A 17,718-nucleotide genomic window follows, 5' to 3' on the forward strand; every position below is an offset into this window, starting at 1 on the left:
CAAAAACTGAATGCAAGAATCATGAACATGTTAGCAGAGAAAAATCATCAAGTCACATTCTAGACTTAGGAGGACAAATACTTTGTACAAACCTGGAACAAAAAGAGTATTGGATGGGCATGACAGGAAGCAGCTCTCTATGCCTCCTGTCTTACTACACACTAGCTGAGCCTTGGGAGCTGGTTTGGCATTTGGGAGACATTTCACCATCTCTGAGGAGAAAAAAAAAGAGAAATGAAAAAAAATCAGACGCTGCCCAACGCAGAACCTTGTGCATCCACTTGTATACAGTGGTGAGGAAAGGTAGAAGTGGCAACAGAGCAAAATCACAGGCCCAGGCATTTCTGAAGTAAGCACGTATTGGGGAGAGAGTATCTGGATCTTGAGGACTTGAAACTCCTTCACAGTTTTAGACCTAAACTCTAGATCAGTCTTCCCCTCCTATTGTCCACTTTGGGACTGCTCAGGTCCAGACCTGCACTCCAGAAGGCAGGTGTGTCTCTAATTATGAGCACAATTCTGCGTGCACATCTTGATCTCAGAAACAACAGGTAATACTAATGACTTGAGATGTTCTCTCCCTGCTTTTGGAGGCACAGCTCTCTGGCTTAACAGGCCAACTAACATCCCCCCCCCCCCCCCCCCCCAGGAGTCACCCTCACAAAGATCTGTTTAGTTAGATGACTGCTAAAATGGTGTTTTCCACTTCTCTCTCAAACTCTCAGACTTTTTAATTTTAGCTTCACGCTCTAGCTTCTCTAGTAGAAAACTTCCCAGCCAGGCAGAGGCGAGGCAGGACATCCCCCATCTGGGATGGAGATGGACAGTCCCACCAGTCCTTTCACCTGCTGCCAAAATGATCCAAGGAATGCCAGAAGGGACACTGTGACACACACAGACATCGGCCATTTCTCATCAGCACCCACGGCACGAGGCACATTGCGGCTCATGCGGTGGAAACACCCAGCTTCTCCTCTTGGCTTCATGGCAGGATGACGACAGAGCATCCTGCAGGTCTCACAAGGTGCTCTTAGTGTTTAGGTAAAGGACTGTTTGTGTTTTTGCTGAAATGACAAAGTTGTTATGAATAGTTGGACCAGTCTCTGTGCTTCACCCTGAGCTGATAGTATGCCACTGATAATTATAATCCTGCACTTATTTTGATTTGACATCTTTTGGGACTGAAGTGTTACTTAAGTACATCTTCCTCCACACAGACGACAAGGTTCACTCTCAGCTGGCAGGTGCCATCACTACCTGTGCTGAGGCAGCCTCACTGCTTCCCTCCTTTCCCCCAGAGATTTACCCTCTACACTGACTGCCGGCCAACTGCAGCTGGGCACCTTTTAAGCAGATAGTTCACGCTGCATAAGCTGGTTAAATCTCAGCCAGGGGTCTGGAAAGCAGTTCTTGCTCCAGCCCTGTAAAAACACCTGTTCAGGTACATAGGCTTCTCCTCTGACTGTTCCTTGCTACTTCTTCCAAACATGCTCACCTTACAGGAGGGACTTGGCTGACTCTTGTTTTGCTCATGGATGACTGTGCTCCTGCAAATGTCCTTCTTCCTACCTGTCAGCTCACTACTGAACCACGCCAAGGTAGGGGAGAGATCAGAGCTGCAGCAGCCAGACTGGTTTGGGTCTGCCAGGGTTTGGGAAGAGCCCCAAAAAGCTGGGATGAAACAGGGCAATTTGAATGCAGCAGCTGGAATGAGCCTTGCCTGGCTTGGCTTGAGTGCAGAAGAAAGGTCCCAGCAGCCACCAGCTGGTTCACGTTCCTGGCCCCACTGCTGGTTAAACATAAATGTATACAAGTCCCTTAAACAAGCCTGATGTTCACATCTCAAATATGGGAATAATCATCCTCCACTTACCTCCCTCCCAAGGTCTTTTATGTTACATTGGTGACATTTTTAAAGAAGTTTCTTTGGACTGAGGAGACGACACAAGTGCAACGTGTCATTGCTGAGCAAAAGAGGATTTTGTTACTGCAAATGTCTCCAAATCATGTGGCATTCAGGATCACTACATATCATTCTCCTCCTTTTTATTGTGCTTTTATAACAATGTAGAATGCAGTTCCTCTAAACAATGTTGGTAATAAAAGCAGGTGATCAGCAGGGAGATGACACTCATTTTAAGCCTCATTAAATTCATCAGATAAACCGGTGTGTATCAATAATGAAGGGTCCTCTATTTTCCATCTTCCAACTGACTATTACAAATAATGAAGAGAAATTTACAACTAGGAAAATATTTCCAATACAGCCTCTTACCCTGGGAACAGCCTTCTTAGTAGTTGAGAAGGAATACAGCACAAAACTTCTGTGGTCTAACTATATACCAGACTTCAAAAAAATCTTAGTCCCTGCTAAGATTTACATCTTAGTCCCTGCTATTAATTTACAAACTCACTTCCAGAGGACTAACTGGTACATTGCAAGGAAGACCTAGTGGAAAACTAAAAAACCAGAGTTAACCATGTCTTACTCCTACAGTACTTTGTTCTCTCTATAGCAGGGAAGGTAATATATGTAAAGGTGAGCAGGAAAATGAAGTACTTAGCTGTGGTTAGGAAGAAAGTCAGTGGCAAAGGCTGAAACCCAACTTGAGATACTCATCCCCTACCCCACCTTGGTTGTAAAGTGCTTTTCATACTGTTGTATCCATGTAAGTGAAAAAATGCCACAACTGCATGATCATGCAAGAGGCCAGTGCGGTGCTCTCTACTCCAGACTATAGTGCTTTCCCCCAATATGTGCCGAGATTCCCTTAAGTAAGGTCCCCCCCTTTCTTGTTCTGCCTTCCTCCCAGTTAGGTATTAGGCAACAGCCCCAAATATATCTATGATAAGCTATTTGTGGTTAAAAAACTCCACCAAACCCAAACAAAAATCCCACAACCTAAATATGACTATGAAAGACCTAAGGTATGGCATTCCCATTAAAAACGTGAAAACAAAATTAGAATCTCACAGAAAATACTTTGAATGGCTGTAGCCAAGGCCTAGATTTGCTGTGCTTCAAATAAGACCCCAGGAAAAATGTCATCTACTTAAAGGATACAGAAATTCAGACCTGCCACAAAGTGGCACTAGCAGCAAGTGTCATAATTTTAGTGGTCTCAGGATTTGTGCTCACTGCAATTAATACTTTTGACACAGCTAGTGTCAGTACTCTGTACTAAGCAGGATACTTGAGATAACTTGAAAAATTGGGGTATAGTGCTGTGAATGTAGATATTAACCTGAATACCATGTCCTACTTGTAAACAGTTAAATATTTTGAATAGTCTAAATTAGTCTTAGAGGGAAATAGAATTATAGCTGAGGTTACAGAGATGGACAAATGACAAATTAAGGACAAAAGTATAAAATACATTAAATATTAATAATAAGACTTACATTTGTGTGAACAGACTTGTAAAATAAAAAAAAAAATTAACACAAATAAAATCCAACACATTGCCCATTCTCTAATCCACCTGCAGTTATAGCCTACCCCACGGACCCCCACACAATCAGACGTCATCTGAGTTTATAAAATGAATTTGGGGATCTATGTTATGAAAACACAGCATCCCTCACACAAAACCATGGGCTTTTTCACCCTCCTGGAGAACAGGATCATCACCACAGTCACCTCTGAGTCAGGCTCCCACTCTTACCGACGCAGTCCTTTTTATTCCAGTGCAGTTTCTTTCCAGGCGGACAGACACACTCATAGCTCCCCATTGTATTAAGACACCCATAGTCACAGCTACCATTGCTGATGCTGCATTCATCAATATCTGAAAATGTAATTGAAGTTGAGAAGAGTATTAACCATATGTACACATGTATAACTGTGCATTAAGATATGTGCATAAGGATATGTTTCTACTATATCTTTTATATTTCAGTCTATACAAAGATATATAAATGCAGACAATACTCATGTCAAACAATTTTAGTGCATATTGCATGTATTTGTCCTTAGACACATGTATAGCTCCTACTCTTTCAAGGATTTATGCATACAATACAATTTACTTGCCAGGACTAGTTACAGTGAAATTCTTGGAAGTACTCACAAGATACAAAACATGCTCAAAAGTGTCTGCAGCATCTGGACAATAATGTACACTACATTATATGGAAAAATGTCAAAGACATAAACATCTGTGAGATTAGATCACTTTTGCAGAACAGGGAGATAAATTCTCCACAGTGATTCACAGAGTTTGCTTTTAGAAATGATTCAGATGAAGGAGGAAACTATATATTCGATAGGAACCTAGCAGCTGAAGTGTAGTTTATTCAGTCTTCTACTCCTCAAATAAAAATGAATGGTAAAAGCTTGCATGAAGGCAAAGCAATTACAGGATACATTATCGCTGATATTGCACATAAACACTTTCAATTGTTGATACATTAGAAAAGTATTTAGTCAATACGAGGTATATCCTTTTTACTCCATGCAATCAACATTTATAGACTTGTGCCAACACAGCTGATCTCTTGTCTCCTGGCCACCCACCGCCAGAGAAGGTGTTTATCCATCACGCTCAGCAAGCGTTCTGCTGCCATGTACTCACCTCTGGATCACGCACAGGCACGCTTGGGGCACTAGATGGCACAGGCCAAAACTGTCGTATGGCACCTGTGAACCACCAGTTGCACATTGCTGCTCCAGACTCTTTAATTTTAGTATAGTCATAACCTAAAAGCCCTTGTTATGAACCACAGCCCAGTTATTTCAGGCGCTGCACTAACCTCAACAACAAGTGGTTTCTGCCCTTTGGACGCAGCGACCCATCTGCTTGCTGAAACGGCGTTACTGTAATAGACTTTTACAAGGCACATAGGTTGTGCCACTTGACATATGCTCAAATGAGCTAGAAAGACGCCAAATCAACATGCAATATACTGAATTGCTAATACTCTGGCTCAATGATAGGCCTCAAAATGTAAGTGTAGAAGGAAAGTTGTCACTTAATGTGCTTCTAAGGGAGGTCTGGCCATAAATGCTCACAGCCCGAGCGTCTGACTGCCTTTCCAAACCACACCTGAGCCCAGGCTTGCACTCCGATTGCCATGTGCTTGGCACTGCCTGAATCCGTCTGGTCTGCAGGAACACAGGTCGAGTTCAGGCCAGTGCTCCCCAGGCCCGAGTTCTGAAGCCCAGTGAGCCCACCTGAAGTGAGAAGGGTGAGGTACAGGTAGGAGGTGGGATGACGAGTGACTGGCCTGAAGCATGCACATAGGCCCTGCACTGGTTAACAAATGCAGACCCACACATATTAGCCAAGTTTTCCTCTGGCATCTTGGGGAACTTGCTGGGAACATTGGAGTATTTACTAGGGCAGCTGCTGGAATCCAGACAGAAGCTTTCTTTTTCTGATGAAAGATTTTAGCCTGTGTGGTTAAGCAAAAATCTAGAAAACATGGAGTACGTGCATAAAAGAAACTGAGAAAGAGACCCTAATACAACAGGCATGTTTCTAGACAATGTTACTATTTGGGTCAGAGTCAGGACTTCTGGAGGTCCTGGGTCAGCAATTCCAAACACTGACAAGGGAGATAGTCCCAGAAGAAAACTTTTTCTGGGGCAATTTTGTACATAGTGGTCAGGCTTATGCTGAGTGGGATCTACATGTGAACCCATACTTCGAAACACACATTTAGTCCACAGTGCTCCTGCCACTGAGCTCTGGCCAAACTGTTCAAACCTGAGCTCTTGCCGTCAAGTACCTCAGCCCAGAACCAAGCTCCTGAAGAAGCAGCCGAATTCCCAGAGGCATTGAACAGTCCCGCAGATTCTACTGACTTTCCTAATGTCACTTAATGAGCCAATATATACCGCAAGTAGGGCTTTACATAAACAGGTGGTGTAAGTGCTAGCACTGTCCTTCTAAAAGGTTCCCTTATGACACACGATTTTTATTTCAAGAGATGACATGAAAAGGATCCCAGAGAGAGCAACAAAGATTGTCCCTCAGCATGGAAGGCCCCGAACAAGGACGTTGCCACGTGGTTTGTTTATTACTAGTAGAAGGGAAGCAAGATGGAGAGAAAGCTTACTAAGAGGCAAGCCTGCACCAAATCTTTTTGAAGGTTCTCATTAATCCTCCCTAGTTTTGACTTCTGCTCAGTGCCACATGGATGGCAGCCAGGGTAAGTTATTTGTTCCACTGTAAACATCACTCTCCAGGGGCTGACTAAAACTAATGATAGGCCTGAGCAGCAAATCTCAGGGCTGGAAAAGTCTGGATTCAGAGCTGTGATTTTGGATCTGTCCATTATGGAAAAAAGCAGGAGGTTCGGATCTGGTTATGTTTGTGCCCAAAGTTCAGCACTGAGTATTTCCAGTTAGAGTTTTGGTCCCACTTCTGTCTTATTTAAAAGGCTGAAGCTGACAGAGGCTGAAGATTATTTAAAGTCTGAGGCTGAAGCCCAAACTTTGAGGCTTTCCCTAAATTAATACATATATTAAGTCACTAAGGAATTAACAGTGATACTGAAGAGCAGTCTCTCTACTGATCCCTCCATAGCATAGGTCCCCAAAACTTTCAGACACTGACTTTGCTTTCAGAACTGCCCTCATGTGGAGTCTTCTTCCAAATTCTTCCCTTAGATGGACTCCTGTTTCTCTTCCTGCCTGCCTCTACTGTGCAGTGAATCCATTACTTATCCTGCTCTGTACAAGAGATACCAGCATACACCTCCTATGCCTTTCTCCCGAAGAGAAGCCAGGCAGAGATATCATTAGCAGTGTCTCACGTTCACCCTACAAAATCAGGTGAACTCAGTGCTCAGACAGAAGCGAGGAGCTAGCATCTGTTTCTGCTACATCCGTTTGCATAGCACAAACCGAACCACATGGGAACAAACCAACATCAGCTTTTAACTGTATCTTTTTGGCTCAGTCTGTAGAACAATTTACTTAGGAATACATAGAGGATAACTCTTGCATATAATATGTACCACAATGCCTGCTCCACAAATTAAGAGCCATTATGGCCCCACACTGTTCTCAGCAATTCCGCTAGGGTGCTTTCCCTGGGCTAAGTTTGACTCGGATCAGAACCTGGCCTGAATACATGGCTTTTGTGGATTTAAAGTCAGGGCTTTGCTTATAGTATGATGCAAACTTTACTTAGTTTGTCTCTTGAATAATGAAATAATCAACTATTAGCCATATTTTAACTAAACAAAACCATTTAGTTTTTAACATTTAAAAGTAGCGTGGAGAGTTTATTTTGTGTCAGTATTTTCTGACACGTAATTTAGATTCAGGGCTTTCAGGTTTTATTATAATTTCTTCTTTCCACTTTTGTTTGTCTAACGCTGACCTGATTGCTTAAAAGCATAATTTGGACTTAATACGCTTAACAAATCCCTCAAAAAACCCCTTTGCTCTCCTTTGACCTGTGTTCTGTTCTGAACACAATCAAAACCTACCCCACTTATTAAACATTCAGGCAGGAGACCACAGTGATCCCCGGGGGTGTTAGCTGGGCCAGTGGCAGGCAGTCTCATACTGTGATACCCCTGGCAAACATTGGACTTAGAGTGCTCTGAAATTCTCCTGCCTTGATCAAGTAGGAGTTGAACCTCTAATTTGGTCATTGTGGTAATACTGCCCTGTGATGCACTTAAAGATCCCTTTCATGGATAACCAAACATCACAGCACTACTTCTTTCCAGTTATGCCAAAAATGTTGAAGACCTGAAGTAGCTCCACAGAAGGTGGGAAGAAGGTACCCCACAGCCTTCCATTATGAGTTTCGCAGGCAGTTTATGTCGCAGACTGGTCAGGACAAATACCAACAGAGCCAAAATTTGTAAACTTTGCAAAACTGACAACCTTCTCCTGTTCTCTTTGTTTCTCATTTGAAGGCTTTCTTCTGTAAATACAATTGTGACTAACCTCAGTCCTGTGGAAGTACCGAATGGTACTCAGTGCTTGTAAACCCTATAAGGAGCCTTACCCTGTATTGTGCGATGAACCCCAGCCATGAGGCTGCTTCGCAATGGTTGTGGAAGAACGGCTGCATCCATGCAGCAGTGGATGCAAGCGTCACAGCTGCAGGCTTCTGGTCTATACTGAGGCTGATATGTACCACCACCACAAAAATGTTGTGGCCATTGCTTTTTATTTATGTTCTTCTGGGAAGGCTTCAACAAATTTGAGATGCTCAAATTTTAGTCATACCTAGCTCATGCTATTTTAGCTTTATTTTAACTTCATTTTAACTTTATTGGTTTATCGTCTTCAGTTCTAAAACCTTCAGCCAAAAGAAGGTGTGGTTCAGTAAACAGTTCACAAAGCAAACAAACAAATATATAAGCAAAACTTAGTTTCCAAACCTCCACAGTGTGTCAGTCCATACAAGGTGTAGCCTTTATGGCAGAGACATTCAAAGCTTCCAGGGTAGTTGATGCAGGTGTGATCACAGGTCCTTTCAAAGGAACACTCATCTATATCTGAATTCATAGAAAAAGCATTAAGAAATTAGAATTCAGTTAAACTGAATGGCTGGAATTTCACATTCAGTTGCAACATCTTGTTACTGTTAAAGTATCAGGTATCATCCCAAGTAAAATCTGAGGAAAATTTCATTCTCATTCCTCTAGTGCCTTATAAAGGACGGACATGCAGGTACATAGAGAAAGTCAAGAAGAGACGATTTAAGAGAAAACATGAAGACTGTATTATATATGTTCACCAGTAGATGGCAACCTTTAACTTCCGATTACATCTCCCCAGCAGGGCTGTGGAGGAATGAAGGTTTGTGGGGGTTAGTGGCACAATGGAAAAAAGTTTTGGGTTGAATCAAGTCATTCCCTCTTTCATTGACTATTCCTCTGACATCTCGCCCACCAGGACAGGGAGTCACTCGCAGACTTCTGCTCTGCCTACACAAGACTGTACAGACTGTTGCACAGCTACAAGGGAGGAAGGAAAACACTGCCCGAGAGTAAGTCGGTATCAGGGACAGACAGGCTGCACCTAGGACACAGGAAATCTTAGTCCAAGGTCCACATTCTAGCTAGTTCAAGAAAATTTGACCTCTTCCCCTTAAAAAAGTCAGGCATCTCCAATTATCACTGCTCACTAATGTGAAACCCCTATTTACACAGCCTCTTCCATCCACCAGCCTATAAAGCAAACAATTAACAGCACATTGTTTTGAAGGTAGTACAAAGGTTTTGCTGAGCAGGGTGATGTGAAAGTTTATTTGACAGCAGTCACGATGGAAGGGACTTGCTGAAAACCGTTACATTACAGGCACCTTCAATAGCAATGTGTGCAAAATAACAACACTTTTGAGTGAATTTCATCCTCAGACAATTGTTTTTTAAAAATTCTCTTCAGTGATTAATTGTTCTGTTAAAAGGTCAGAGAAATTAATACAATGACATTATTTGAGAGTAGTAATTTCAACAAATCTCATTCCTCCAATATTCCTGAGGTATAAATGAATGGAATAGTATTTCTCTAACAGCTTGCACACTTTCTAGAGTTGCTTATTAAGAACATAACCTGAGCAACACCATTACTATATATAACTTGGACTTTCATATTGTACACGCTTAGAAAGCTGTGGGTGCTTGAAAAAACTTGAAAACTCACCAATACTTAAGGTATGCTACCCAGTTCCTATATCCAAGTATTATTGATATAGTTTTGATGTTTAATGAAACATTCTAGGTCTCATCCTATTATAAATGCAAATACTTAACTTCAAGAACTATAAAATTAAGACTTTGTGTGTGTGTACACAAACCCAAAATCTGTGTGAGAGTTTATGCAGAAAATTTAGAATGCTGTAAACAGCTATGTTTTATATGATCTCCAATTTTAAGTGTTTCAAAACATTCACACAAAAGAGAATTCACAACGTGGAAAGCAACTGTTCAGGCAAATGCATAACATAAAATGAAATACACATGATAAACAAAATTCTACGCTATCCGGTTTTTATGTGTGCACCACAATCCCTTGTTATGATCAAGTAGCAAAAAAAGGACAACTGAGATTTTACCTTTTTTTACATCTATTTAATTTTTAATGCATTTTCCTATGCATTTTAAAATATCATTATTTGATTTCTGAAAGTAATTTCTTTTTAAGGTTTCCTTTATAGTCTTGGAAATACGCAGCTTTTGAATACACATAAATGGCAAACTGTTTCAGTTTTCTCTAAATAAATACATAAAGTAAAATCATTTGGGAATGAACACTGCAGTTATAGTTTTAAAGGATTTTTAATGCATAAGAAGGCAAATCTACATCATGGTTTCATTCATGTGTAACCTTGTTCTCTGTATGGTATTGCAGGAAATTTACAAAAGCAGTTCATTTTCTGGCCTCTGACTTACCTTGGAAGGCTCTTTTTCAAAACTAATTATTTCATATTTCTCAACAGTGATCTTATCCTGTACTAGTTTAGTCAATGGGGTTTACGCGTTGCTTTCACACGTACTGCTTTGTGTTGTTACACATTACGGCTTAGGCCTTTACAAGTTTTTCTTCACATTAAGAAGAATGCACGTTCCTCTTTGCCTGTGGAAACAACAGCCTGCCTAACAATATGACCAGTCGTCTGCTTGCCAAGTAACAGGCACTCACGACGGACAAATGCATTTCTATTACATGAAGTATCAGCTACTCATAAACTTATATTGCTTACACTGGCTGGCAGAGATGCTGAAACAAACACTTCTATTATAACACAAAGACCGCTATTAAAAGCTTTTTCGCCATTTAAACCCCTCATCCCACCTCCTGCTGCTGTTCTCATAAATTCAACCTCTGCTGAATTCAGCATCTTGCTTTGGCTGATCAAACACGGAAAGCCTCCAAGCAGATTTTTCCTTGCCAGCCCCCCGGCCCCTCTCCTCCCTGCCTGTGGAAGGTAGAGCCAGGCACTGCCCGAGGGACCCGGCTTTCCGCAGCGCCTGTCCGCAGAATCACCAGTCCCCTGAGGAATTCAGCACTGGTCATAGAAAAGGGAAAAATATGTACCACATACTCTTCACTAAAAAAACCCAGCGGTGCGGTACAGGATGCTGAAATCCTCTCGCCTTTTTTTTTGAAAAGCCCTGAAATGTGTGCTCTGGGCCGTGTTATCCTCTCGCTACCAGAAACTTTGAAGTTGGCCCTCACACCTTTGCGGTGCTCCACAATACTTCTCCATATTTACCCTGAAAGGATGTGCTCATTTCCCACCACCCTCGCGACAGAGGTTTGTCTCGTAGGAGACTGGGGCGCAGGGAGTTACGCCTGGTTTCACCTTCACAGCCCGGGGGTTCAAACCCTGCTTACCAAGCAACTGGCAACGAACGTAGGTGTCCAAATCTTGTCTCCTCTGTACAAACAACACTACACAATCTGGTAGCATTATCTACTGAAGAGAAGCCCAAAAGTACAAAAGCAGAGATGTGGCAGGTTACAGCTAAACAACCGAGAAATAATTTCTCTTTCAGTTTTGTGGTCAACACCCCCCCGCCCAGCACATGTACACACTCAAAACCACATGCATTTTTTTATTGGGTTCCTCTGAATTTCCCCCCTTCCATACACCAAAATAAATATTGAGGAATTAACTTTCTGGGTCTGAGGCACTCTTAACACGATTTGAAGTTATTTAAATTAAGTTTTGGAACTGTTTTAACATGAAAAGTCAAAATGTTTGTTTTCGAGGAACTGCAGTGGAAAACTTCAACTCGAGGTTGAAGTTTCTATTCTATTTTTAGTTGAATTTGGCACGAATTCACAAACAGTCCAAGCTGTCTCAGAACATTTCAGATTTGCTAATGCACTTACTTGACATCGAACACATTCTTTTTACTTTCACTTAGTCAAAAATTCGTATCACATTCACCACTGTAATCAGCATATGCGATTGTGTCATTTCAGCATATTAAGAGACATCTTCACAGCTTAACTGTTTGAGGCTTACAGGAACTATGGGGCTATATTAATCTCCGATCAGTGCACGATTAGTTTCCTACCAGAGGCAGGTTTTTTTAGGATTACTAATGGTACCAGATAAATTCCAAGATGAGGACCTCCCTACCCCACAGCAGGCGAGGCAGTGGAAGTGCCAAGCTCCGGGGCTGGAGCAGGAGCCCTCCAGAGGTCCCTTCCAACCCCCACGGATTCACCTGCCCGCTGGCAGTCCCAGCCCTCTCTAAAGGCACTTCTTTATGGTGTCCTGCGCTGCCCAGAGCGCTCCCGCCAGTCGCTGTTCCCATGACATCGAGGCATCACCTCAGGCCGAATGAAGTCCAGCATCTCTTCTATCAATCCGTGTTCTCATCTCCAAAGAGAATGTGTGAACAGTGGAATCACTCCTGTATTTTTGCCTAGAAAGGATTCAACTCGAAGAGATTGTTCAATGGTTTAATAAAAGAGCAGGATTTCCCTGTGGTTTTGAGGGAAGCAATCGCTGCCAATGGTGGCCATACCTGATAGTATTTGTTTGGCTCTTTTCCTATTATTCCTAGTCAACATTTGGGTTTTATTGTTTATTTTTCAATCATACTGAGCATGTTTTTTTTAGTTCATGCTTTCTTTCACACCTTAAACAATCCAATCATCATCATTATTTTTCTTGAATATAATGTTTGTTAGTGGGTGTTGGATTGTCAGTACTAGAAAGTAAAGTCTTCCATCTATCTCCAGAAGGCAGCTACCACAGATCAGACTTCTTCTAAGTTTCCTCACACAGATGTCTCTCAAAGGTGACCTGAGGGAGCAGGGAGAACGCCGCTTATTTTCCATGCTCATTCAAGTCCCTACCCTTTCCACTGATTCTGCCAGTAGGCCCAATTACAGTAGCACCGATTGTTCTGGTGGTTTGTGTGATGTGGACACTGACTCATTTGTGGATGTAGAGTACAGGGCACCAAGAAGCCATCACACAGCAAAGATTTTTGCAAAGTCTGAACCTGAGCTGGATTCCTACCAGCAGCTCTGGAGTGAAAGGCCCCTTTCTGTACTCTGTTTCTAGTCCTCAAATGCTGTCCCCTGTATTCTTGATTGTCATTGCTTTCTTCTCTAAAAGAAATTTCAGAGGAATTAAAAGAAACCAACTATCAGGAAATCAGAGTGTAAAGCAGGACATTTCCAAAAAGCATTAGCACTGCAAGCAAGCAGCTCAACACTAAACATACATAGGTGAGGCTGGCAAATAGCACTGGATTTATAGATGTTTTGATGACTGCAAACTGATGTAGAAACTGCTATGAGTCCCTGACAGAACGGACATGCAAATTTCACTTGCACAGAGGTACACATGCGATTTGGGGGTTGTGGTTGTGGAACTGAACAATTCAATGCCCAGTCTGCCCAATCCCACATTAAAAATTTACTGCAAAAATAAGGACTTCACCCCCTCTCTCTTCCTTAATATAATTTTGTTTGTTAATATTAATAACAAGTGAAGAAATTGGTTAGAGAAAACTAGTGGTAATCACGACAGCTTTTCTCGGAGACATACATTAAGCAACTAGGCTAATTTATGAAACTGGGAGCCTTGTTCCAAAACACAGGCCACATATGATGCTTGAATAAGAGTTTGGTCTTGCTGCTTCGAGTATTTTTCATGTGGTCTGAAAATAAACATGGCAAGGGGAGATCACTGTTACTCGATGGTGCTATTTGTGCTACAGAGAACAAGACAGGAGGGGCTCAAAGGCAAACAATAAAAGCTATAACAGGGATTTGGGACAAAGTGCAGACTGTAACGATTCTGGACACTGTAAGCAAAGAACCCATCTTATATTTGCTTTGTCTGTGTTCAGTGAGGCAAGACATAAAGTAGTAGGTCACTGCATATAGGCAAAATATATATATTAAATGTAAATATACTATTTCAAATAGAAATAAAATAGAAAATATGTACTTTTTGCTTAGAAATAGAAAGTAAAACAAAAAGAAAAGGAAGTATCTATCCCGACTATCAATTCCTTCATCAGTAGAAGTGACTCATGACACCCTGAATGCTGGCAGATGACTTCAGTCAAAAATGGTCACAATATTACAGTAACACTTTGAGGTGCTATCACAGTCATGACTCCATACACTCCCAGTCCTCCCAGTAAGATTAAGTATACCTTCATTATGGCAGCAGATTTATATATATCACGTGTAACTGCTGCCCAGGATGCTGTGAAGAACGTACAGAAAAAGGAATCTGTGGTTTTCAGATTCAGGTGTTGGTGGTGTTTGACCCCCAGGCTGGAAGGGATACCCAGGTGTCCCACCGCGCTGTGCACAGCAAGGCCACTGCTCAGTACAGTGCAGTTATCTCCTAACGTGGCCACATTCTCCTAAGGCAGAAGCCCACAATACGTAGTTTTATTTTGTCTGTCTCACACACCCTTGGTTTATTTTTAACCCCCAAGCCAAATGTGGACTCAGTGTGAAGTACCCCACTCAACTGGTCATGCACACAAGCCAAACTCAAGGCTAGTCAGAGCGTTTTGTGTTCACATTTCTCAGCTTCCAAGTCATCGGCTCCTCTAAGAAACAGAGCCTTTTTCTCATTCATTAAGCACACATACATAGAAACTCTAAAGAAGTGTTACATGATGTTTTTAAAATAAACACTAATGCTTTTTTATATGTATTTTGGCTGGACGTTATTTTCTGCCTTCCCCCCATCCCCTCTGATTTCTGCAGGGAACTGATACCACCCATGTAATGTTGTTCACCTTACAGCCTAGCCAGCATGGTTTCCAACAGTATTTGACGGACATTAGGGAAACCACATATCTTAATCTGAGTGGTTGCTGGACCACAGGGAGTCATGATTCAAGCTACGTTCTCCAACAAATGCTGGTTTAAATTCAGTATTGGGAAAGGCATTATTTTGCTACAGCAGCTATGTGATGGGCTTTCCACCACATCTCACGTTTTCTGATCCACAGTGACTTACCCCTGTTCACAGTTAGTAAAAATGCATCCTCCATCTGAGAACATAACTCTCTAATACACATCCAACACTGACCAGAAGGAATGGCTTACAGCTAACTTCTCCTTATGTTTCAAAGTCTACAACAATAAAACCAATTAAGAGGAAGCACAGAAGGATGTAGTAATGTACAAACCTTCTACTTCATTACCTTCCCAATGAGTGCTTCTGGAGCAGGCTAACACAAAGTGGGGGGCGGGGGAAAGCCATAACCCCAAATCTTTAAAAGTAGCTGAAAAACCATACCCATTTAAACTTCCCACTGCATTGCTGACTTGCAATCGAGTCAACTTGTTGCTAAGACTTAGTTGTTGATAACATACTAATGACCTGCAGAAAAAACAGATCTGGCATTAACTGCTATACTTTTACTGTGAATGTAAGTGCCTAAGTAGCACAGTCACATCTTGTATTTCAGAAATTTAAGTGGGAAACTGTCCATTATGACTAATGTTGACTTGGACCAGAGCATTTATTTATTTAAGAACTTTATTGCTCACAGTTAACTATGTGATTAGTGAAGACCAAATGTAACACACTAATCAGGGAATGAAAGCCCTCTGAAGGAAATTGATTCTGCTCGCAAGGAAATGTGCTTTTTATTAGAGATGATTTGTTCTTAGAATGCAAAGTGGTAGTAAAACAAATAAATGTATATAAACTGCAAAAGAAACCTGCAAAATATACTTGAGACAGAAGCAATAAATAATTAGAAACCTGTGACTTATTACATAAGAATCCCACAGAGGAGGTATTTCAAGGACTTAGCAGTACAAAATGAAATGACTATTACTCAGCTTCAGGGATAGGCACACAGTAGCGGCCAGTGACAAATTCTGCAGACTCTTTGGTTCCTACTCACTCTAATACAGGTAAGATCACTGGTCCATGCATTATTTAAACATGCTGCCATGGTTCAGTTCAGGAACAGAAATTTGCTTGTAGCAAATTAGAGCTAATCTAGTTTCCCCAGACCAGACAAAGCATTTAATTGTACCCTTGACTCACTCATACCAAACAGTATGTCTCTGATCTCTAGCAACGGCTTTAGGCAGGAATGATATAAGCAAGTCCACGCCTTGGTCCACATGGGAACCACGAAGTCAATGAGGACCTGCAGTGGCACCAGGGTCATGCAGATGTGCCTCCGGTCACATTCACACTGGAGGAATTTGGGCTCAATTTCGATTCTGCCCTGCAACCCACAGAAGGTACTTGCTGCCCCAGAGGGTAACACTTTCTAGCACGGCAGTGGCTTAACAGGGACTTCAGTAATTATGACACATTCCTTCCTCTGGGTTCAACACCCTAAAGCGGCTGCCTTATTGCAAGCTACTTCGCAGCCTGAGCTTCTGCCACAGCAGTAGGGTCTCCATGGACCTTGAGCCTGCCAGCTCTTCCAGGGTAGCTAAGCAAGAAGTGCTCTCCCAAACAGCCAAATTCACTGGGAGATGCAACCAGGTCACAGTTTCCACTTGTTTAATCCAGCATGGTATGCAACACCCGGAGTGGGAATTCTATCCCTTCCAATCCATAGCTGTACTAAGGACCACTAGTGTTATCGTCTACCTAGTTCTGCCTCATGGCCTCAGTATCCTTTTATATCTGTATGTTTTTATTCAGTATATTGAGATCCTGCAAACAGCTTGTCTTCGTCTTCCTCCCAGCCTATCTGTCTGTACCTGTAGGAAGTTCAATAACTCGGTATCTCTGTTCTGGAGGCTGTCAAACTGCTGATCACTCTTAAGAGAGGCTGTGTCTTTGTCTGTCTTCAAACAGTACTAAATGCAGTATTAACACTCTATAGCTCTGGTGCAAGTGCAGTTTAGGAAGCCCCAGCTGTCTCTGTTGTCTACCATTATGGTCCGATGATTTTAGATACTCCTATTTTGCTCTAAGGAATATTTGGGCATCACTGATGCCTCCCTTCTCTGTGTGTTCTCACACTTCTGCTACATGCCCGAAGTTGAATGATGTCTTCCAAGTCTTAGCGGTGTGGACAGAAACTGGATGTTTATATTGATAGAATGAGTATATTTAATGCCAGCAAGACAACCATACTCATTTAGTCTGACCTCCTGCACTTAAGCAGCCTCTAGCATTTTGCTTGGTAACCTCCAAAGCATCTCTGTTCCAGAAAGGATTGTCTAGGTGTTTACCTGGACTGATCTCTCAGTCTTCTCCATCAGTTTAATTTTTAGAGTTTAAATTAGTGTGATCCTTTTTAATTGCTACATTTGGTAAAGGCTGAATAATTTCTCTTAAAAGAATGTAATGCATACCTGATCCTTCCAGGAATCAGCTGGTACCTCTTGTTATATTCCTCATATTATTTTGTTGGGTCTGAGGTTACAAACAAGAAAGCAAGATTCCAACTAAGTAGTTCAGTAGTTCCCTTGGGCTGGCTGGCTGGCTTGATTAATTCATATCACCAGAGCAGCTCAGTTCAAAAGACAGTAATCTTTCACTGGCCCCTTCAGTTAGGGGAACTGCAGTAGTCAGATCCTTCTCTGATGCTATGCACCAAGGGGACAACTCTTAACCCAGCAAACTCATCACCCTCATTAATGTCAGAAAAACTGGTTTCCTACTGTTTACCTAGAAGTTACAGCAAAAGGAACTGCTATTGGGAAGAACAAGACAGTACCTTTGGGAGAGTCTTTAAAGGTAAATGGCAGCTCATTTTCTTTATCTCTGCTATCAGACCTTATCAAAAGAGACCAGTTGCACTTTCTGGGAACCACTGTGCTAC

General features: G+C 41.9%; 1 protein-coding gene across 1 annotated transcript in view; it reads right to left on the bottom strand.

Moving 5' to 3' along the window:
• SCUBE1 (signal peptide, CUB domain and EGF like domain containing 1) overlaps nucleotides 1–17,718 on the bottom strand; it is a 210,512-nt gene that overhangs the window by 20,641 nt on the left and 172,153 nt on the right. Inside the window, exons 10-12 of the mRNA XM_049822270.1 lie at nucleotides 8,350–8,466; nucleotides 3,666–3,788; nucleotides 93–212 (exon numbers count right to left, since the gene is read on the bottom strand). Of these exons, the coding sequence (XP_049678227.1) occupies nucleotides 93–212; nucleotides 3,666–3,788; nucleotides 8,350–8,466 (360 nt within the window). The remainder of the gene's footprint in view (nucleotides 1–92; nucleotides 213–3,665; nucleotides 3,789–8,349; nucleotides 8,467–17,718) is intronic.

Source organism: Accipiter gentilis, chromosome 18, assembly GCF_929443795.1.
Source record: "Accipiter gentilis chromosome 18, bAccGen1.1, whole genome shotgun sequence".
Taxonomy (NCBI): Eukaryota; Metazoa; Chordata; class Aves; order Accipitriformes; family Accipitridae; genus Astur; species Astur gentilis.